General features: G+C 36.3%; 1 protein-coding gene across 5 annotated transcripts in view; it reads left to right on the top strand.

The window, feature by feature from the left end:
* Positions 1–24721, top strand: part of FYB2 (FYN binding protein 2) — a 111341-nt gene that overhangs the window by 73679 nt on the left and 12941 nt on the right. For 3 of the 5 annotated variants that reach the window (XR_013520110.1, XM_009001355.5, XM_078331962.1), the window contains exons 10-16: positions 7830–7944; positions 8040–8080; positions 10153–10216; positions 11575–11673; positions 14046–14074; positions 15862–15922; positions 24259–24345. Coding sequence is in view for 3 of the 5 variants with exons in the window: in XM_009001355.5 (XP_008999603.2) it covers positions 7830–7944; positions 8040–8080; positions 10153–10216; positions 11575–11673; positions 14046–14074; positions 15862–15922; positions 24259–24345 (496 nt within the window). In the remaining 2 variants the exon portion in view is untranslated. The remainder of the gene's footprint in view (positions 1–7829; positions 7945–8039; positions 8081–10152; positions 10217–11574; positions 11674–14045; positions 14075–15861; positions 15923–24258; positions 24346–24721) is intronic. The other 2 variants (XR_013520111.1, XM_035251622.3) reach the window with 2 other exon arrangements.

Below are 24721 nucleotides of genomic sequence, written 5' to 3'. Positions count from 1 at the left end.
TAAATTTAGGGTTACTGCCATTTGATGTTAACTGGCTATTTTATCCATTCGTTGATGTAAATTCTTCTTTATGTTGATGCTCTTTACTTTTTGGTATATTTTTAGAAAGGCTCATACTGGTTGTTCCTTTCTATGTATAATGCTTCTTTCAGAAGTTCTTGTAAAGCAGGCCTGGTGGTAATAAAATCTCTGAGTACTTGCTTGTTCATAAAAGATTTTATTTTTCCTTCAATTGTGAAGCTTAGTTTGGCAGGATATGAGATTCTAGGCTGAAAGTTCTGTTCTTTAAGTATGTTGAATATTGGCCAACACTCTCTTCTGGCTTGTAGGGTTTCTGCTGAGAGATCTGCTGTAAGTCTAATAGGCTTCCCTTTGTGGGTAACCTGACCTTTCTCTCTGGCTGCCCTTAGTATTTTCTCCTTCATTTTGATCCTGGTGAATCTAACGATTATGTGCCTTGGGGTTGCTCTTCTTGAGGAATATCTTTGTGGTGTTCTCTGTATTACCTGGGGTTGAATATTGACCTGCTTTGCTAGATTGGGAAAATTTTCCTGGATAATATCCTGAAAAGTATTTTCCAGCTTGGATTCATTCGCTCCATCACATTCAGGTACACCAATCAAATGTAGATTGGGTCTTTTCACATAGTCCCATATTTCTTGGAGACTTTGCTCATTCCTTTTCATCCTTTTTTCTCTATTCTTGTCTTGTCATTTTATTTCATTAAGTTGGTCTTTGACCTCTGATATCCTTTCTTCTGCTTGATCCATTCTGCTATTTAAACTTGTGCATATTTCACTAAGTTCTCATGTTGTATTTTTCAACTCCTTTAGTTTATTTATATTCCTCTCTATATTGTCTATTCTTTTCAGCACTTCATCAAACCTTTTTTCAAAGTTCTTAGTTTCTTTACATTGGGTTAGAACAAGTTCTTTTAATTCCCAGAAGTTTCTTATCATCCACCTCTGAAGCCTACTTCAGATAATGGAACACAGTCCTTTTCCATCAGGGCTTGTTCCGTTGCTGATGAGGAACTGCAATCCCCTGTAGAGGGAGAGGGGTTCTGATTTTGGGTATGCTCGGCCTTCTTAGGCTGGTTTTTCCCCTTAATTATAAATTTATCCATCTGTCATCTTTACAATTACCGCCTTTCTAATTAGGTTTCTGAGTCAAAGTCCAATTTATTGACTCCCAGTGCTGGGATTCAAGCAACCCACTGCGCCGGCCAAAATAGGAGCGATAAGACTGATGGTGCTCTTCTGCCTGGGAATCTCTGGTCTGGCTTCCTTCTTGAGTCTGCAACAATCAGCTCTGCCTTCCCGGAGCTCCAAACACCCTTCAGTAAGGGAACCAGTCCTGTTTACTCTGCATGAAGAGCTGCCGCACCAAGGCGCCGGCAAAACCACTGGGCCGGCCACAAGAGTCGCGCTGGCAACCTGTGGGGCTCCTCCACTAGAAATCTGCTGGTCCGTGAGCGATGAAAATTCGTCTGAAAGTGTGGCGTCCTCTCGTTCTCTGAGCATTCACTGGGAGCTACAATCCTGAGCTGTAGTGATCAGCCAACTTGGATCTCTCAAGAGATCCAACCAAATGGAGAGCAAAAATAAATAAATAAACAAAAAGCAGGAGTTGCAATTCTCACATTTGATAAAATAGATTTCAAAGCAACAAAGATACAGTGGTAAAAGGATCAATGCAACAATAAGAGATCTTAATACCCAGATACTTAAGACCCATAATAAGATTTAGACTCAACAAGACAGAAAATTAATAAGGATATCCAGGACTTCAACTCAGATCCGGAGCAAGTGAACTCAATAAATATTTATAGAGTTCTCCATTTTAAATACACAAAATATTGATTGGCCATTATTAATACCCATTTTTAGAATGAAGCAATATTCCTGTTCTCTTTCCCTCTGTTTCTTTCTCTTTCTTCCTCTCCTTCTCTCCTTTTTTTACTTTTCAACATCCTAGTTCCTCACCTCTACTCAATACATTCCTCTGAACACCTGATTCCTTGTGATTCTCCCGTCCCACTGAAACCTCCAATCCATTAAAAAAAAAAACAATAAGCTCACTACACATTAAAGTGCCTGTGAATTATTAGATTCCATTACACCCAGGACCACTCCAATGTCTTCCAAAAGGAGGATTAAAAAAAAAAAAAAGAATTTCTTTTTAAACATTCATAAAAGTATCACAGAACTGACTTATAAAGAAAACATCCACAGGCCTGCAGTAGCCAGGAAACCTGGGAGGTGCATGCCAAAGCTAACTTTTGCCTTGATGGTTTTCACTGAAATCCAAATCCCTAGTTACTTTTATCCTAGATTTCAAATAATTCACTCAAAATATTCATTAAAATATTAACAAATGATAATTAAAAATAACCAAACACAAGGAAACAACCCACAATGAGGGAAAACCAGCCAAACAGATAGCATAACCAACCTACAAGATATTGCAGATATTAGAATTATCAGTACAACACATAAAATGTTTAATATTTTTTTAAAAAAGAGGATAACATGAATAGAAAATAACTGTATTTTTAAAATATTTGAAAAAGAAAACATAATTGATAATCTGATAAAATGCAGTCATTGCATTTTATATCACATTACTTACAGCTGAAGAGAAAATTAGTGAACTGAAAGATAAATTTAAAGAAATTATTTAAAATTCATTCTATGGGGGAAAATGATTTCAAAAAAGTGTAAGAAAAGATAAAAGTCATGGAATAAAGTGAGAAGTCTTAAAACAGCAATAAAATCAGAATGTCATAAAAGGATACTAGAAAAATCCAGGAAGAAGAAATAATAGATAAAACAGATACTACCTGAGAATTTTCCAAAATTGTTGAGATAAATTAGCAAATCCAGGAACCCTGAAGTTCTCAAGAAGGATAAAGAAAAGAAATCTACACCTAGCCATGCAAAATGAAGAACATTAAAGAATAAGAGAATATCTTAAAAGACCTTAAAAACAAGGGGAAAAAATCAATCACCTACAAAAAGAAAAAAATCACAACTGAGTTCTGCCTGCTAAGTTCTCATGAGTGTATAACGAGAATAATTTTGCTTAAAGAGATTAAATACCTACCTGAAATTTTATTTCTCATTAAAATATCTTTCAAAAATGAAAGAAAAGTAAGATATTATCAGACAAATAAAAACTGGGATATTTTATTGACCAGATAAAATGCACTGAAGGAAATTCTAAAGCATGTGCTTCAGGCAGAAGGAAAATAATCACAGGTAGAAAGTTTTGGATGCAAGGGAAAAAAAGCCAAAGCATTAACTGAACAAAATAATGTCAAATTGAAGAAGGACTAAAATATTATAAAATATTCAGCATTCTTAGTACTTATATTGAGGAGGTAATTAAAGTGTCCTAAGGTTGGTAATTTTTGGGGAGAAGAGTAACAGTATTAATTTTCTTTAGCCTTGAAAGAGTTAGAAGAGCTAGGATATATTCATTAAAATATACCGTTAAAAGAGTGAGAAGGCAACATAACACATCTACAACCATCTGATCTTTGACAAACCTGAAAAAAAACAAGCAACGGGGAAAGGACTCCCTATTTAATAAATGGTGCTGGGAAAACTAGCTAGCCATATGCAGAAAACAGAAACTAGACCCCTTCCTTACACCTTATACAAAATTAACTCAAGATGAATTAAAGACTTAAATGTAAAACCTTAAACCATGAAAACCCTAGAAGAAAACCTATGCAATACCATTCAGGACATAGGCGTGGGCAAAGACTTCATGACTAAAACACCAAAAGCAATGGCAACAAAGACCAAAATTGACAAATGGGATCTAATTAAAATAAAGAGCTTCTGTACAGCAAAATAAACTATCATGAGAGTGAACAGGCAACCTTCAGAATGGGAGGAAGTTTTTATAATGTATTCATCTGACAAAGGTCTAATATTCAGAATCTGCAAGGAACTGAAACAAATTTACAAGAAAAAGCCAACCCATTAAAAAGTGGATGAAGCATATGAACAGACACTTCTCAAAAGAAGACATTTATGTGGCAAAAAAAAATATGAAAAAAGCTCATCATCACTGGTCATTACAGAAATGCAAATCAAAACCACGATGAGATACCATCTCATGCCAGTTAGAATGGCAATTTTTAAAAAGTCAGGAAACAGATGCTGGTGAGGCTGTGGAGAGATAGGAATGCTTTTACACTGTTGGTCAGAGTGTAAATTAGTTCAACCATTATGGAAAACAGTGTGGTGATTCCTCAAGGATCTAGAACCAGAAATACCATTGGACTCAGCAATCCCATTATCGGTATATACCCAAAAGATTATAAATCAGTCTACTGTAAAGACACATGCACATGAATGTTTATTGCAGCACTATTTACAATAAACTTAGCAAAGACTTGGAACCAACCCATCAATGATAGACTGCATAAAGAAAATGTGGCACATATACACCATGGAATACTATGCAGCCACAAAAAAGGGTGAGTTCATGTCCTTTGCAGGGACAGAGATGAAGCTGGAAGCCATCATTCTCAGCAAACTAACACAAGAACAGAAAACCAAACCCCACACTTTCTCACTCATAAGTGGGTGTCGAACAATGAGAAACACATGGACACAGGGAAGTGAACATCACATACTGGGGCCTGTTGGGGGTAGGAGGCAAGGGGACAGACAGCATTAGGACAAATGCATAGTACATGCAGTGCTTAAAACCTAGATGAGTTGATAGGTGCAGCAAACTACTATGGCACAACAAACCTGCTCATTCTGCACATGTGTCTCAGAACGTAAAGTAAATTTTTTAAACATTTCTTTAAAAGAGTGAGAAGGCAAGTCACTGGGTAGGAGAAGATATTTGCTTTATGTACATATTTGATAAAGAACTCATATTTTGAATATACATCTACAAATGCTTGGTATTCAGAAAATATAAAGTAGAAGTCAATTTAAAAAGAAAAAAAAAGAAATATAGTGAAATTAGAAAAATATTGAACAGGCCCTTCCCCAAAGAGACTATCCTAAAGGCAAATACACTATTAAAGTTCAACTTCTGCTCACCAAATTGGCTACATTTAAAAAATACTAAAAATAATAAGTGTTAGTGAAGATAATGAAGCAACTAAAATTCTCATTCCCTGTGGAGATTGTAAGCTGGGACATTCATTTTGTAAACTGGCAGTACTAAAGTTGAACATATGCATATCCTATCACCTGTCAATTCCATACTTATGTATATATCTCAATATAAGTGTATACTTTAACGCACCAAAACACACATACACAATCTTCGTAGCCAAACTTTTTATAATAGCCCCAAACTGGAATCTGTCCAAATGCCCATCAAAAGTAGAATGGATAAATAAATGGTAACTTATTCACACAATAGAATAAAGTCGTCAGAATGAGCCAATTAAAATGATTTGCAACAATATGGATAAATCTCACAAACATAATATTGAATGAAAATAGGTGACACCATGGAGTACATACTAAATTATTCCATTATAACATTCAAAAATAAGTACTGCTGGGATTAGAAGTCAGGATAGTGGTCACTCTTGTGGGTAACTATTAAACGATAACAAGTGAAAGAAACAAATAGAAAAGAAAACAGAATGGCAGAAAGAGAAGAAACTTTAGTCAGATGAAGGTAAGAAAAAAATATGTACTAAGATAGATATAAATTTTAAAATATCCGTAAACACTAAAAGGTAATAGACTACATTCACTGGTTAGAAAACACATGCATTCAGATCATTTGAAATTCAAAAATATTAAGTGCTTTTTAATGTGCCCAGCACTGTTCTAGGAAATGGGGGTGTAGAGCAGTAAACAGACAAAAATTCCTATTTTCATGGAGGTTACTTTCTGATCAGAGGAGACAGACAATAGATAATAAAAGATCTATGTGGAATGGTATAAATAGTAAATATTATGAAAAAATAAAGCAAGGAAAGAGAATTGAGGAAGCAAGTGGAGACAATAGAAGCTGCCACTTTTAAGTTCTCACAGATGACTTCAAAGACCTTAAATAGTTGAGGAAGAGCCGTATGTGTATTTGGGATAAGAATGACCTTGGAAGAGAAAAACAAAAAAGTGCAAATCCCTGAGGCAGAAGTCTGTCAGATATGTGTGAGGAGGAGGAAGGAGGGCAGTGTGACTAGAAGAGAGTGACTTAGAAAGAGTATAATAGGAGATGGGGTCACAGAAATAACAAGGGGCTTCTGTAGAACATTGCGAGAACCTTAGCATTGACCATAAATGAGATTTTTTAAACCACTGAAAGCTTTCAAAAGTACAGGAAAGGCATGATCTGATTTGTATTTTAAAAAATCATGTGGCTTCTGTCTTGAAAATAAATGTAAGATAAATCAGAGAGACAGTTAGGAGGTTATTGCAATAATTTTGGTGAGAAATGGTGGTAGCTTGGAGGAGGATACTGTGGTAGAGTTGTTGAGATGTGTTTGAAATTGGAATATAATTTGAAACTATAGTGGACAGATGGCTTTGGATTGGAAGTGAGAAATGAGAGAGAAATGAATCAAGGTTGTCTCCAAGGTTTTGGGCCTGAGCAACAGAAAGGATGGAATTGCCCCTTTTATGAAATTGAATAAACTTCAGGAAGAGCAAACTTGCAGAGGGAAATTATGAGTTTGGTTTGGAATGTAATATGTTTAGACAACCAAAAGGAAATGGTGTGAAGGCCGATAAAGTATCTGGAATTCATGAGAGACATCTAAATTGGAGATGTAAATTTGAGAGTTGCCAGTGTTTTTAAAATGAAGCCATAAACTTTTGCATTTGCTTCAGCCAAAAGGAAGGATCGAGGAAGGGAAAAAAAAAAATGCTGCAGACTAGGAATTAAGCAACTGTTTGTTCAGCATCTTTGTTTTGTGTTGGAGAAATTTACTGATAACTCCTTGAGAAAAAGCAGGACCTTATGCCTCCGAGAGCTGATGTTCATTGAGATGGTTTGGGGTCTATGTGCTAACTGACTTCTTGTCAGAGAATAAACTCTTATTGCTTAGTTCATTTAATAAATAGATATAAGTTAATTTGCTTGTTATTTATTTCTCAAGTATATTACTTTCTATGTCTGATTAATAGTTCATGTCTGAATATGGCTATGAATTACCCATACCCTAAATATTAACCTATGCCAACAGATAAAGAGGTGATAGTTTTATGGTTATGACAAGTTTACAGCTCTGTGAAGTAAACCAGCATCTGCATTTAGCTACTTACTATACCTGGAGTTAGCCAGAAGATAGTATGCCAGGTTAACAAATTAATCCCTATACCTTTGTTAAACTGGCATACAATCTTCTGGCTAAATCCAGAATGCATGAATGAATAATGTATATTGATATGTGCTCAATCAACTTGTCTGAGAAATTTGGCTTTAAGAAATGCCTTAAGACTGGATGAGATCATCTAGATGTAGAGAGATAACCCCCAGGGATGTCTCCTGGTGAACTTCAGAGTCTGAGGTCAGTGACTAAAGGAAGAACCATAAAAAAAGGAAGTCACTATTTTCTAGGTAACCAGCACCCTTCATAAATATGTATTTAATCCTTGCCCAAACTACATGATTCAGTGTTAGCATCATTATCCTCTACTTCAGATAATCATAACTGAGGCTCTGCAAAGTTAAGTGCTTGCCCAAGGATCATACATACCAATATTATAATTCAATTTTAGCATATTTAATCTGCCTTTTCTTATGCTTGCCTCCGTTGCCAGTGATATGTGCGAATGACTTTATGATGGAAGCTGATGAGATGTTCTTCAGGAGGGTTTCTGATTTCCTTTCAGGTGGGTATCTGGAGGTTTTGGAGTCAACTAAAGAAACTTTAGACCTAGAGGTCTCTAAGCCAAGTTCCATCTCGGAGGAGATATATGATGATGTTGAGTACCCCAGGAAAGAGGCGTAAGTACATTCCAGTCTTTCAGCAAGGTGAATGTGATGAGACTTTAAAGTACCTTTAAAGGTACAAAAACGGTCTTTGTTATTTTCTCCCATAGACGGATGTTGAACTTCTCTAGCTCATTTGCCTCAAATAGTGGTAAGTATGGAAGACATTTCTAAAGCTCCCGGTAGGAATTGCAGAATGCTTCTATGGCTGATTAGTGATAAGATGTCTTTTACTTATTCATATTTTAATAATACCAATTGGAAAGTGTGATGGGAAGCTAAGAGAAGCAATACCGAGGTACGTGCTAATAAATGCATTTAGAATCAGAAATGTGAAGATGCTGGTAAGAGATTCTTATGGAAAAGTGAACTAACTTCCTTCCTGAACTTTTCACAATGTAAGTCTGATTATGGGAATTTTTTTATTTTTTATTTTTTGAGATGGAGTTTTGCTCTTGTTACCCAGGCTGGAGTGCAATGGCGCGATCTCGGCTCACCTCAACCTCTGCCTCCTGGGTTCAGGCAATTCTCCTGCCTCAGCCTCCCGAGTAGCTGGGATTACAGGCGCACGCCACCATGCCCAGCTAATTTTTAAAATATTTTTAGTACAGACGGGGTTTCACCATGTTGACCAAGATGGTCTCAATCTCTTGACCTCGTGATCCACCCGCCTTGGCCTCCCAAAGTGCTGGCATTACAGGCTTGAGCCACCGCGCCCGGCCGGGAATGTTTTTACTTAAAACACTTTCTTGGCTTTCCAATATTTTTAGGATTGGCTTCTAACATGATCTAGAGTCTTTGTCTAACCTACCCCTACAGACCTCTGGAGCCTGATCTCACACTGTCCTCAGTTTTCATCTTTGAGACCCAGTTTATGCTGACCTCCTTTTAGCTTCTATAATTTGCCAAGCTCTCACAGCAGGGTATTTTCATATGCTCCTCCCCTCCCTTTCTGAAACGCTGTTTCCTCCCCTGGGTCCCTTGGCATCACTGACTCTTAATCTTCTAATCTCAGCTCAATCATTATTCCCCAAGGGAATATTCTCTTTGGCACAATCTAATAGTACCATGGATTTCTTTTTCATAGTACTTGTCACAGCTGTAATTTTATACTTATGTGACTTTTTGATTAATGTCTCCCCTCTTATATTATTACCTTCTTTGGGCATATTATTTTCTCCAGTCCCTACCATAAGGCAAGGTACATGTTAGATATTTAAAAAAATTTGTTGAATGAATGAATTAATGAATGAAAAGGTAATGGGGAGGTGTTGGTCAAAGGACACAAAATTTCAGTTAGGAAAAGTACCTGCAGGAGACTTATAGTACAACACAGTGATTATAGTTAATAACATTATTATATACTTGAAAATTGCTGAGAGTAGATTTTAAAATTCTCACCACAAAAGTATGTGGGGTAATGAATATGTTAACTAGCTTAACTTAGTCATTCCACTATGTATGCAATTATCAAAACATGCTATACATCATAAGTATATAATAATTATTTGTAAATTTAAAAATAGATTTAGAAAAAGCAATGGAAGAGAGAGAATCAAATGTTACTCTGATTTATCTTCTTAGAATCCCAGAAGTTTTGAGGGGAAAACAACCTTAAACTTCATTAAACCCAATACCCTCACTTTAAAAAGAAAATTGAGACACAGAGAAGTGACTCCTCTAAGCTCGTTGTGTGTTAAAGTTGAGTTTTGAACCTGAAAATCCTGACACTTAATTCAGTGTTTTTTCCTTTAGTCTCTGTTTTATGATTCAATCAAAGTATATCTGTGTAGCTTATGCACTGGGGTAGGCCAAAGCCATGCTGTGAAGGGAGAGATTGTTCAAGACGTCCCTTGTTTCGCATGGTTTACCCAGCGTTCAGCGCCACGCCTGATGCTTAGTAAATTCTGATTGTTATGTATTAAATGTAGGAAAGAGGGAGGGAGGAAGGAAGGAATCTATTGAAGAACTAACTTTCTTTGACTAAATCATTTCGAACTTGGAATCAGGTGGAAATGAGTCTTAATTTTTATTTATATATACTTTTATAGAGGTTTAAGTATTTTTACTATATGCTTTTAAAAACAGTGGGTTTCAGTAAAACCTACTTAACAAAAGAAAGATCAAAGTACCTGGCATCTAGTAAGTAATCGTCTTTGTTAAATATGAATCTGAGCTATTGCTATTATGATGAATATAAGTAGGGCTTTCTTGTAATTTCAGAAGAAAATAGAGAAGAAATGTATGAAGACGTCTACAAAACAAAGAACAACTACCCAAAGATAGAGTGAGTTTCTCTCTTTCTTGGCTTTGTAGGATAATGATACTTCCTGTTAGTCTAGTAAAGCCAGTTGTAAGTAAGGAACCCCTCCACCCCATTGCCACCCCCGACTCCCATCATCATCTTTTAGGAAAGATTCATACTGAGAGTAATGATAACCAATTGTAATACTCCATTGTGATCAATAGAATACTTGTAATTGTGTTCAATATATACTATACCTATTAAATCACATTGTTCTCTCTCTTGAGAAATACCCATTTCCCAGAGTAAAGGATTCTGATATTGGGTTAGGAAATAAATAACAAAAGAGAGGTAAATATTAATAAAACTTGCTTGAATTCTATAGTAGCTTTTCCAGGAACAAATCAATGGTTATGACTTCCCTCTCTCTTTGTAAGTGAGTAAGACTAACTGTGGGATTTGGGCTTAATATAACATGTAGTGATTCAGTGTTATCAAGAATAAAATTTGTTCAAATGGGTATTACTTGACAAGTTTAGTTATTAAGGATATGTTGTGAAAAAGAAAAGAGCAATGGTCAAAAGCTAGGAGTTTAAGGGTTCAAGTGGATAAAGGAGACTGAACTGGGCATGCGGGTTGGCATGATGTGGGTATATCATTCCCTCACCCTAGCCCCTAAAAGCCCTAAAAGGGTATTTGACAGAATTGTAATCATCAGCTGAGTAATCAATGTATCACCATTGCTGTATTATTCAGTAAATTAAAAGTAAGAATTTCAAGAGCCAGGATTTTCTGTAATGTATTTCTAGTACAGTTTGTAAACTACATTTCCCTGAGTTATATTTTCCTCTAAAGGGAAGACTGCTTCATAAAATCTGCAAAATAGAGACTACAAGACTACTTGGGGTAGTTTGCCTTGGAATATAATTACTCCCTTCATAGTTGACTGGTGTGTGCTATTTCATATCACATCTAAACAAAGAAGAAAAGCATAGAATTCAATAAGGCATTTTCTTGCTCTTTCTTGAGTGGGATGGACGTGTTTGGGACATGAAACCAAAGCCTCTAGTTCTTTATTTTATAGACTCAGGGGTACCTGTGCAGATTTGACACATCGATATATTGCCTAATGCTGAGGTTTGGGCTTCTAGCGTACCCATCACCCAAATAGTGAACATTGTACCCAATAGATAACCTTCCAACCTTCATTCTTCGTTCCACCCTCCCCCTTTTTGGAGTCCCCAGTGTCTGTTATTTCCATCTTTATGTCCATGCATACCAGTTGTTTAGCTTCCACTTATAAGTGAGAACATGCAGCATTTGATTTTATAATACAACAGCCTTCTATCTCTAGTACTCTCTTAAATGCCATGTTATTTATATCCTCTGATTCCTCTTAGTTTAGATGGAAAAGAAGCACTGAAAAGACTGCAGCAATTCTTCAAGAAAGAAAAGGATAGATTTAAAATAAAGAAAACCAAGTCAAAAGAAAACTTAAGGTAAGAAGTCCCTTTAAATCTCTTTCCGTGGGGGGATTAACCTGTAGAAACACAGGCCGATGTTCTCCTTCCAATCTCAGAAACAGTGAAGGGGATATCAGAAACTAAAACCAAGGGCCTGGCTATCACCTGCCCCTTTCTTGTGAATTTTTTATTGAATTACACCCACAGAAACTAATTAATGAGAAAATGGCATGCCTGTTTGAAAATGAGAAGGAGAAACGCTTGAAAATGAGGGTAGAGGGAAAATCTTAAGCAAAGTCCAGAAAGGAAACTTTTCTCACCATCCTTACCATCCGATTCCTGTTGTTACCACTAAGCATTATGTTGCTTATCATGTCCTTTTATGCTTTTTGGGCCCTACAAGTCCCAGTAGTTTTTATTTGTCTACTGTTCCATATTTAATTTATCTCCCTTGAGAGCAGCAATATGTGGAAGGGGGAGATGAACTGCTCAGCTGAACAGTTAGTGTATTGCAAAGTCTTAGACCCTCTGAGATAACCTAGGCTAACTGCTAGTTTTGGGAGAGGTTCCAAATTCACTAGCACTAGAAAGAGATGTGAGGGGACCTGGATTCTAGATTCTAGTACCAGTTCTGCCATTTATTCCATGTGCAACCATGGGCATATCACTTCCGTTTTACACCCAAAGCGTTCCAGTTTTTTCCTGAATATAATGGAAGGGGGACTCTGGAGACACTTTGCAGGCAATAGATAAGATACAGATGTAGATATTCAGGTGCTCCTTAATTTATGATGGGGATATGTCCCAAGAAACTCATTTCAATTCCAAAATATGTTGAGTTAAAAGTGCATTTAATACATCTACCAAACATCATAGCTTAGTCTAACCCATGTTAAGCATGCTCAGAATACTTACATCAGCCTACAGTTGGGCAAAATCATCCAACACAAAGCTGCCTCTAATAAAGTGTTGACTGTCTCTGTAATTTATTGAATACTGTGCTGAAAGTGGAAACAGAATGGTCTTAAGAGTACTCTGAGTAGGTTTCTACTGAATGCATATCGCTTTCACACCACTGTAAAGTAGAAATACCACAAGTAGACCATTTTAAGGCAGGGAACATCAGTGTAGATATAGAGATATAGAGATGTATTTTGTGAGGGCAGAAGATGGTAAAATAATTTGCCCAAGGTCATTACCTATAGTGAGATGGAATTATGTTATTCCACCTTGAAGTTCTTTTTAAATATAAAGTTCAGAGTTTTGTGATTTTTTTTTTTTTTTTTTTTTTTTTGGAGACCAAGTTTCACTCTTGTTGCCCAGCCTGAAGTAAAATGGCATGATCTCGGCTCACTGTGACCTCTGCCTCCCAGGTTCAAGCAATTCTCCTGCCTCAGCCTTCCAAGTAGCTGGGACTACAGGCATGCACCACCACACCTGGCTAATCTTTGTATTTTTTTAGTGGAGACACAGCTTCTCCATGTTGGTCAGGCTGGTCTTGAACTCCTGACCTCAGGTGATCTGCCCACTCGGCCTCCCAAAGTGCTGGGATTACAGGTGTGAGCCACTGCACCCGGCCGAATTTTGTGATTTTAAGTCCAGTTGTCAATTGGATCTAGATCTACCAAGAAATCCAACAGAACATGAGGTTTATAAATTGTAGTCCTGACTATGGAAGAAGAGGGAGTTTCCTCCTGTGGTCAACAAGACCCTATGCACAAAGGCAGACCCTGGCCTTAGCAGATTAGATGTTTTCTGAGAGAAAATTATTGGCATGATAACCTGCAGTCCCATAATATTTGATCCAGATGAGAATGCTAATGTTTTTAAGATGCAAATCTGATTACTTTTTCTCAAAACTATTCGTTGGCTCCATAAAACATTTAGAACAAATATCCAGTTCCTTACCCTGGCAAGTAAATACTTCATGGCTGTCCCCATTCTACTTCTCTAGTTCTGTCTCTCACTAAAATTAACTCACTACTACCCCATCTACATAGCCTATAGAGCTTAGACTCTGCCATGGTGTCTCATTCCTCCATGCTTTGAACATGACATTCCCTTGGTCTTGAATGTACCTGTCCTCCTCCAGCCTTCTTTTATTCTCAAAATTCTAGTTTTCCCTCAAAATTTGACCAAATATTATCCCTCCTTGAACACCTCCCCTGAACTTCTCTTCCCAAACCTGGATTACCTATGCTTCCTTTGTGTTTTGTGTTCCCATAACATCCTGTGCACATCTTGTGACATCTGTTAATATCAGAGAAACCATTTTCCTTGGAGTCAGAGAATCCCAGGTCACGAAGGGAAATCCAGAGTCATCAATATGTTATTTGAGCTAGGTCAGCTCATCTTTCTGAACATGGCTTTTTTCCCTTAACTCTTTTTTGTCTTTTGTCAATCAACAGTGCATTTTCCATTTTGCTGCCTGATTTAGGTAAGTGCCATTTGCTTATTGCTGACAAAAAGTACTCAGCTTTTGTATATTAAGAGGCAGGGAAAAGAAATGGTAGCCTTTCCTGCATTTCCACATTTGATGAAAAATCAAATCAAGGAAGACGTTTCACACAGCAGTATTTTTCTTTTACTTTGGGGAAAAAATATTTTACTATATTCCATGCCCTGGGACAGATGTGTTCCTCTTAAAATCCTAGAAAAATAAATATTATAATCCCTTTTCAGAGAAGCTATAGGACCTACACCCATATTTAAGTGATCCAGAATTTGTATTCCAGTCTCTCTAACTATGAAACTCATGCATTTTGCATTCTATCATACTGCCTTTTGAAGGACTTGACATCCTTCATCCTAATTAAGACATTAAACGTTGAATATGATCACATTGCCACCAGCAAACTAACTGAATCTAGAATGGGTCATTGGAATATTGTTTGCTTTTCCATGAAAACAATAGAGCATAAATTACCACAGTTCTTGATACATAGTAGGCTGTCAATACACATTCAGTATATTGAATTTGTCAGTAAAAGAGAGTCATGTGTTTTGTTGTTTGTTAATTTTTGTTTAGGGGCTCTAGTTTGTGGCTACCTGGATGTCACTTGAACTTGACAATTCAAATATATATTTCATAAATATGAGTTCGCTAAACTAAAAAACAAATGATGATTATATACATCTGATAAAATCCCACGTCTCAACATATTCTTGGTCTGTGTTTAAAAGAAAAAAGCTGACCTAGGATAGACATGCATTTTATACCCACCCACATTTAAAGGTATTTAATAAAATAAGGAAGTGAATAATTATACCAGAAGGGATCGAACTTGTTCAGTGGTAAATCACCTGAAAATCATGTAATACTATGTAGAGTGCCAAGGAATGTGAATATCCTAAACTGAAAATGTCTAATTATTATTATGCGCTAAGTCAGATTCAACATTATACAAGATTATTGTAAATGAGCAATTACCAATGATTTGAAATTAAAACCATGGAAGAAAAATCAACATTACTATTTTGTTAAGCTGTCCCCCTCCCCCCACCAGAGTTAAGAAAAGACCTCTCACCTTTCTAGAAGTATAGCATATTTGTCCAATTCCAGAAAGATGGGAACCTAGGCCAGGCACGGTGGCTCACACCTTTAATCCCAGCACTTTGGGAGGCCGAGACGGGTGGATCACCTGAGGTCAGGAGTTCAAGACCAGCCTGGCCAACATGGTAAAACCCTGTCTCTACTAAAAATGCAAAAATTAGGCAGCTATGGCAGCATGTTCCTGTAATCCCAGCTACTTGGGAGGCTGAGGCAGGAGAATCGCTTGAACCCAAGAGGCAGAGGTTGCAGTGAGCCGATGAGATTCCATCATTGCATTCCAGCCTGGGGGACAAGAGTGAGACTTTGTCAGAAAGAGAGAGAAAAGAAAGAAAGAGAAAGAAAAGAAAGATGGGAACCTAGTCTAAAAAATGAGTCTTTGAGCAACTCATATTTTTCTGGAACTCTATGTGAAATCAAATTAATATAAATATATGTTTTGAGATACTGAGACATTACACTATTTTTTTTAATTTTTCAGTTGAATTTCTTCCCACATAGAGAATATTTTTATTCTTTATTCTTTGAGCCTATCTATATTCTGTAATCAGATTTTGCTAAAACAGACCTGAAGATGCACCCAGATAATTAGGTAATTGAGTATAATTTGGAAAGTCAGTGATTACATAAACCATGCTGAATAATAGACTATTTTGATCCTGTCTTGACCCTAGAATGTAGGTCTCAGGAAGTTATTATCTATGATGATGCGGACCTGAGTGAAAAAGAGTCAAAGTAAGTCAATTTACTTTATTGGTCATCCCTGCTGATATTTGACCCATTTCCTGATGCTTTCTTAATTATGATCACAGAACCATCTTTCCAGATCATTGGAGATAAGTCAGCTTGAGATAGTCTTCTCACTAAGAGGGGAAAACATTGAAAACATAGATGATCCAACAGTGGTAGGTGATTCAAAAGCATTGGAGCTTTTGAGTCTGTTTCTGTTTTTTATCTTTGAATTTGGACTTGAAACTCTGTTCAACACATTTATTTAATTATCTCCAGTGTACACAACAACATGGAGGATAGCAAGCACTATTTGACAGAACCTCTATATTCAAGGACTAACACCTATAATTTATCAAAAAAGATGGCCAGATGCATTGGCTCATGCCTGTAATCCCAGCACCTGGAGAGGCTGAGGCAGGTGGATTGCCTGAGTCTAGGAGTTCAAGACCAGGCTGGGCAACATGGCAAAATCCCATCTCTACTAAAAACACAAAAAACTAGCCAGGCATGGTGGTGCATGCCTATAGTCCCAGCTATTCAGGAGGCTGAGGTGGGAGGATAGCTTGAGCCTTCCAGGTGAAGGTTTTAGTGAGCTGAGATCACACCACTAGACTCCAGCCTGGGTAATGGAACCTGGGCAATGGAACCTGCACAGTGGAGCCAGGCACTGTTTTTTTGTTTTGTTTTTTGTTTTTTCTAAAAAAAAAAAAAGAAACCATCCTTAAGCCCCCTCTCCAGTCACTTGTTATTTATACCTTTCCTCTTAACCAACTGATTAAAAATAAAAGTCTCCTCTGCTCATGTATGGTTCATCTTTCCTTGCTTACTGCAATTAGGTTTCCTATTATACCATTTAACTTATTTTTGGTAAGGTCACTAATAACTCCTTTGTTAAGTCTAATGAATACTTTTAAGTCCTTATATTATTTGTCTTCTCTATATCTGTGAACTATGCCATCCTCCAAAGGAAAAAATGTACTTCTGTAGGTTTCCATGTTTTTGTTATTTCTTTGTTATTCTGTGTTATTTTTAAATCGACATATAATAATTGTACATATTTTTCAGGTACATAGTGATGTTTTCATACATAAAATGTATAGTGATCAGATCAGGGTAATCATCAAACATTTAGCATTTCTTTGTGTTGAGAATATTCAATATCCTCCTTCTAGCTACTTGAGGCCACATAATATATTATTGTTAACTGTAGTTATCTTAGGGTAGTTGGATTAGTCCATTTATACACTGCTATAAAGAAATACCTAAGACTAATAATTAATAAAGGAAAGAGGTTTAATTGATTCACTGTTCTGCATGTCTGGGAGGCCTCAGGAAACTTACAATCATGGTAGAAAGGGAAGAGGCGTGTCTTACATGGCAGCGGATGAGAGAGAAAAAAGAGTGATGGGGAGAGGAACCCTTTTTGAAGCCATAAGCTCTTATGAGAACTCATTCATGATTATGAGAATACCTCAGGGAAAACTGCCCCCATGATCCAGTCACCTCTCTCCATAGATATGTGGGGATTACAATTTAAGGTGAGATTTAGGTGGGGACACAAAGCCTAACCATATCAGGGGTATAGAACACTAGAACATATTCCTCATATTTCACTGTATATTATATCCTTAACAAATCTCTCCCTATTCCCTACTTTCCCTGCCTTTAGCATCCTCTATTCTACTCTTTATTTTTAGGAGCACAAACTTTTTTAGCTTCCATATATGAGTGAGAACATACCATGCTTACTTTCTATTCCTAGCTTATTTCACTTAACATAATGTCCTCTAGTTCTACCCGTGTTGCTGCAAATGACATTATTTCATTCTTTTTTATGGCTGAATAGTGCTCTGCCATGTGTAGGTCACATTTTCTCTACCATTCATTTGATGTGGGATACCTAAGTTGATTCCATATGTTGGCTATTGCATATAGTGCTGCAATAAACATGGGAGCATAGATGTCTCTTTGATATAATGGTCTCATTTCCTTTGGATTAATACCCAGCAATGGAACTGCTGATCGCAGGGTAGATTGTAGTTTCTTAGGAACCTCCACACTGTTATCCATAGGTGCAGTACTACTTTATATTCCCGCTAAGAATGAAGAAGAGTTTCCTATTCTCCACATCCTTGCTAGCATGTTATTTTTTGTCTTTTTGATGACTGCCATCCTAATAGGGACGAAATGATACCTCATTGTGGTTTTGATTTGCATTTCCCTGGTGATTAGTGATGTTGAACATTTTTAAATACGTTTTTGGTCATTTTAATGTCATCTTTTGAGAAATGTCTGTTCATTTGCCCATTTTTTTCTGTTAAGCTGTTTGAGTTCCTTGTAAACTCTGGGCATCAATAACCTGTCAGATCAATAGTTTGTAAATATTTTCTTCCATTCTGTAAGTTGTTTTTTCACTCTGTTGTTTCTTTTACTGTGCAGAAGCTTCTTAGATTGCTATAATCCCATTTGTTCATTTTTGCTTTTGTTACCTGTGCTATTGAAGTCTTAGTCAAAAAATCTTTTCCTAGACCAAATGTCCTGAAGTGTTTCCCCTACATTTTCTTCTAATAGTTATAGGTTTGGGTCTCACATTTAAAGTCTTTGATCTATTTTTGTTTGATTTTTGTATAGGGTAAGAGATGGGGGGAAATCTAGTTTTATCCTTCTCTATATAGATATCCGGTTTTCCCAGCACCATTTATTGAAAAGACTGTTCTTCCCGCACTGAGTCTTCTTGGTGTCTTGGTCATAAAGCAGGTGGCTGTAGATACATGGATTAATTTCTGGGTTCTCTGTCCTATTCCATTGGTTTATGTGTCTGTTTTATGCCAATGCCATGCTGTTTTGGTTACTAGAGTTTTATAGAATATTTTGAAGTCTGGTACTGTACTATATACAGATTTGTTCTTTTGCTCAAAAATGCTTCAGCTATTTGGGGTCTTTTGTGATTCCAACAAATTTTAAGATTGTGTTTTCTATTTCTGTGAAGAGTGGCATTGGTATTTTGATGGAGATTGCATTGAATCTGTTGACTGTGTTGGGTAGAATGGTCATTTTAACGATATTAATTCTTCCAATCTATGAACATGAGATGTCCTTCCATTTGTTTATGTCATCCACAGTTGATTTCATCAGTTTTTTGTAATTTTCTTTGTAGAGGTCTTTCACCTCCTTGGCTAAATTATTCCTATTTTTTTGTAGCTATTATAAACTAGATTTCCTTCTTGATCTCTTTTTCAGCTAGTTCATTGTTCATGTATAGAAATGCTACTAATTTTTATATGTTGATTTTGGATCCTACAATTTTACTGAATTTATCAGTTCTAATAGTTTCTTAGTAAAGTTGTTAGGTTTTTCTAGATATAAGATCATGTTGTCTGCAAACAGGGACAATTTTACATCCTCCTTTCCCACTTGGATGCCCTTTATTTCTTTTTCTTACCTAATTGATCTAGCTGGAACTTCCAGTACTTTGTTGAATATGAATGGTGAGAGTGAGCATCCATGTCTTATTTCAGTTTTTAGAGGAAAAGCTTCTAGCTTTTCCCGGATAGGTAAAATGTTAGCTGTGGGTTTGTTATATATGGCCTTTATTATGTTGAGGAACTTTCCTTCCATAACTAATTTATTGAGAGCTTTTATTATAAAGGGATGTTAAATTTTGACAAATGCTTTTTCCGCATCTGTTGAAATTATCATATGGTTTTTGTTCTGCATTCTGTTGCAGTGATGTTTCACATGTATTGATTTGCCTGTATTAAATGACCCAACTTTGTTGAATGCAGGCATGTTCCTGGTGGTCTGATTGATAGGCATCAATGTGACCATGGAGGGGGTGATGGCTAGAGACTTTCAGGCTTCACAAGATGAAGCCAGTGATTCATGAGCTAAGCTGAAACCTTCCCAGCCTGATACTTCCCTTTCTATCACAGCAACCCTCATGATAGATTAGAATTGTTCCCAGTTGGCCAGGTGCAGTGGGTCATGCCTGTAAACCTAGCTCTTTGGAGACCAGCCTGGACAACATAGTGGAGCTCCATCTCCATTTTTATAATTTAAAAAATTATTTTAAATTGTTTCAGATGAGAACATTGAAGCTAAGAGTTACTAACTTGTCCACGCTATTAAGTACAGAGGTAAGTCTGAGATCTAGGTGGCTTGGCCCCAAACCAGTGCTCTTTCCCGCCACCTACCCTCTCTCTGGGGATATGCTCACCAAGTGAGCCCAGGGATCAGTGTGTGAGCTTACAGAGGGAGAACAGCCTGGTTGTATGTAGGAAGGATGCCCTGGGGGTGAGGTGTTTTTTTTTTTTTTTTTTGTAACAGGGTCTCTCTCTCTGTCACTAAGGGTGGAGTGCAGCAATGGCATGATCATGATTCACTGCAGCCTCAACCTCCTGGACTCGGGGATCTATCCCACTAATACATTTTTGCATTTCTGGGATATATCATACTACATCACAGTGTGTTATCTTTTTGACGTGTTGTCGTACTGAGTATGCTAATATTTTGTTGAGAATTTTTGTGTCTATGTTCATCAGGGATATTGACTTGTAATTTTCTTTTCATTTTTGTATTCTTGTCTGCTTTTGGTATCGGGGTTATGCTGGCCTCATAGAATTAGGAAGAGTTCATTCTGCTTTAATGTTTTGGAATAGTTTGAGAAGACTTGGTATTAATTCTTTTTTAAAGGAAAACTGCTCTGATCATTATTTATTTTCTTCTATTAACTTTGGATTTGGTTTGTTCTTTTTTGAAGGTTCAGTAGAATTCATCAGGGAAGCCATCTAGTCCTAGACTTTTCTTTTTTGGGAGATTATTTATTACTGATTCGATCTCATTACTTGTTATTGGTCTTTTCAAGTTTTTAAATTTTTTCTTGGTTCAATCTTAGTAAGTTGTATATTTCCATGAATTTAGCTATTTCCTCTAGGTTTTTTCATTTGTTAGCATATAGTTATTCACAGTAGTCTCTAATTGATATCTTTTTTCACTTTGAACTTTATTTACTTGAACTCGCCCTCCCATCTAGTTTCCTCTATGCCCTCCCCCTCCCTTACTCCCTCCCTTCTTGTCTCTCCCTCCCCTCCTCCCTCCCATCCCCTCTCCTCCTCACCCTGTCTCTCTCTTTCTAGTACAGGTATTAGTTTGTCAATTTTGTTTCTTTCCAAAACACCAAGTTTTTGTTTCATTGGTCTTTTGCATTTTATCTAAATTTTATGATTGCTCTGATATTCATTAGTTCTTTTCTTCTACTAACCTTGGATTTGGTTTGTTCTTCCTTTTCTAAGTCTTTGGGACAAATCTTTAGATAGGTTTTTTGAAATTTTTGTAGTTTTTGATGTAGGCATTTATTGCTATAAACTTGCCTGTTAATATTGTTTTTGCTGTGTCCTATAAGTTTGGCATGTTGTGTTTCTATTTTCATTTGTCTCAAAGAATTTTTAAGTATCACCTTTAATTTCTTCCTTCACCCATTGGTTGTTCAGGAGCTTCTTGTTTAATTTCATATATTTGTATAGTTTGAAATGTCTCCTTTGTTATTGATGTTTAGTTTTAATCCACTGGGGTCAGATAAAATACTTGATATGATTTTTAAAAACTTGTTGATACTTGTTTTGTGCCCTAATATATGGACAGTTCTGGAGAATATTTCATTAATAATGAAAAGAATGTGTACTACACAGAACATGAGTGACATGTTCTGTAGATGTCTATTAAGTTCTGTAGATGTCTGTTAAGTCCATTTGGTCTATGGTGCAGTTTAAATAGGATGTTTCTTTGTTGGTTTTCTTTCTAGATAATCTGTCCTGTGCTTAGAGTGGGGTGCTGAAGTCTCCCAACTATTAATGTATTGAGGTGTATCTCTCCCTTTTGACCTAATAATATTTGCCTTATATATCTGGGTGCTCCAGTGTTGGGTGCACTAAAGATGGAGCCCCAAATTTGGCAGTGTGCTAGGTTTTGGGTATAAAGCAGTGAACAAAAGAGATATAATTCCTCTTCCTGTGGGACTACAGAGACTAACAAACAAATAAAAAATAACTCTATAATTACACATTGGAATTTGGTTGCTTTGAAACAGGATACTTTTGAAAGAATGAATATAGTGTGTGTGCTAGTAGGCGTTTTAAAGTTTTGATAGCTGGGGAAAGCCTCTTCAAGGAGGTGATACTTTAAGAACAAAATAATAGTTCTACCTGTAACACACTTTGCCATATTTTTTTGAGTGGCTATTTTATCCCTCGTTTTTTAAAACTGAATTCAGATTTTACTTTTTTCTAAGAAGCCCTCTTTGACTTTATCAGTTTAAGTTAGGTATGCCCTTTTTTTTATCAAGACATTTTTCTCAGAATGGTAATGGTCTGTTTTCTTGACTTTCTTATCTGCTAGACTAGGAACTCTTTGAGGCCCGGACTGTGGCTTCCATATTTGTATCATGTGCCTGATACCAAAACATAATTTGATAAGTTAGTTAACAAAGACCTGCTCTAAAAATGTGTAAGGTAATCTGGAAGCTCAGAATAGGTGGACATTACTGTTATTTAGGCGATAAAAAATCTTTGTGCCAACCTGAAACAGGAAAGACAGGTAACATTTTGACAGGTGGAGACTGAGAGCAAAAGAAGATGAGAGAAAAGGGAGAAGCAAGAGGAGGAGTGGACAACTGTAAATGGAAAACACATGTGTTTGGGAAGTTTTGTTGGACCATAGGCATATATGATCAGGAAGGTGGTGTTACAAGCAGGAAATGTAATTTGGCATAGGATGGAAGAGAACCCTGAAATATGAAATTAAAGTAAAGGATTAATTTGTTTTCTCTTTCGTCTGAGAGGGGGTCTTGCTATGTTGCCCAGGTTGAAATGCAGTGGCTGTTCACAGGTGTGATCCCAGCACACTGCACTTTGACCTCCTGGCTTCAAGCAATCCTCTCATCAGCCTCCCAAGTAGCTGGAGCTACAAGTGCACACCACGGCATCTGGATGAATTTTTTCTTAAAAAAATCACTTGTAAAAATCAAAAGAAAACAAAAAGTTGTAAATAATGATGCAATAAAAGTTGTAAAGCATGGTAAAACAAATTGCCCTGAACCCACCATTCAATGTAAGAACTAGAACATCACCAGGGAAAGAGGCCAAGGTATAAGCAATACAATATCTTGGCCTCTTTCCCTTGTACACATCATGTATCCCTCCTCTCAACGTAACTGTTCTCATAAATTTGGTGTTTTCATTTCCTTGTTTTTAAAACAAGGATAGTTTTAACAAACATATGATACAAATATTGTTTCATTTGGGATTTGAACATTAGGAAAATGAGATACTATATAGAGTTCTATACTTTTTTAATTCAAATAGAACCTTTCATTTTTCTTGCATTTTATTCAAATAGAATATTTCATTTTTCCTTTCATTCATCTTAATGTTCTATAATATTCCATTGTATGTATATACCACAATTCATTTATCCATTGAATTGTTGGTAAGTATTGTGGTAGTTCCTAAGTTTTTGGGCCCTTGCAAATAATACTGCCACAAATATTCTTATCCATGGTTCCTGTGAATGTGTGTAAAAATTTTTCTAGAAGATATACTTAAAAAGGGAAAAATGCAAATTATAGAGAATGAAAATTCATAAGAAAATGCCAACTTGTTTTCCAAAATGGTCATACTACTATGACTATCCATTTCTTTCTCTCTTCTCATCCATTTCCTCCCTTGTAAAACTGAGTGATCAATTTAAAGGATTGTTGCAATATTTACTTTGAAAGCCAAATGAATTAACAAATGTAAGATCTTAGCATAAGACCTGACACATAGATGCTAAAAAGTACTAGTTACGTCTCTAATAAAGACCTTCTCCCTTCGCTACATCCTGTTTGCCCAGAATCACTGTTATATGCTAGTTGGCTTAGCCTTGTTTCACAATAGCATTCAGTTGTACTATTCACATTTTAAAGGCCAAAAAAAAAAAAAAAAAAAAAACTGAGGTTCATAAAGGAGATGAAATATGGTTATAAGCAGGCTGATCTCTTGCATCGGATTTCAAATTTGGATTACCACACATCAGGGGTCAGCAAACTATGGCCTGAAGACCAAATATGGCCTGCCACTTGTTTCTGCGTATAAAGTTGCAACAGCAGAGTTGAAGAGTTGCCATAGAGATGATATGGCCTGCAAAGCCTAAAATATTTACTCTATGGCCTTTCCAAGGATTATCAAAATATATTTCTAGATGGCTTAATTTTTTGTAAAACATAATTGCCCATGAAGTGTTGATAGTTCCATGAATATATAATTCAGTCTTAATTTACTTGCTCAAAATATATTTCTCCTCAGAGATGAAGATAAACTGAAAACATGGAAGCCCAAGTTTCTGATACCAAAGGAAAAAAAAGAGAAAAATGGTGCCGAAGAATCAGAAAGGTGGGAACACAGAGGCACTTATATTATAGCTTAACTGCTGCAATGTATACCTATTACTAGCTATTTGGCCTTAGATAAGTAATTAAACAATTCTCAGATTTTTCATCTACAAAATGAGAATAACACCACCTACATCAAATTGCAATTGAGAGGATTAAAAGGGACAAAGGATATCAAAATATTAAGTGTCATACACATATATCTTCATCATCCTTCTCCCTACTTTTGGTGAATAGAAAGTGAGAAAAGATTTCAAGTTAGCTATTTTCAAACAATGAAAATTTCCCAGTCTTCTTTTTGGTTATAAGATCTTTCCCCCTATAAGACATAATGTAAATAAAACACCAATTAGAACTTAAATGTAACTTTGAGAAAA

The sequence above is a fragment of the Callithrix jacchus genome, chromosome 7 (genome assembly GCF_049354715.1).
Source record: "Callithrix jacchus isolate 240 chromosome 7, calJac240_pri, whole genome shotgun sequence".
NCBI lineage: Eukaryota > Metazoa > Chordata > Mammalia > Primates > Cebidae > Callithrix > Callithrix jacchus.
Note: the sequence above shows the minus strand (reverse complement) of the source record. Positions and strands in the feature narration are given on the sequence as shown.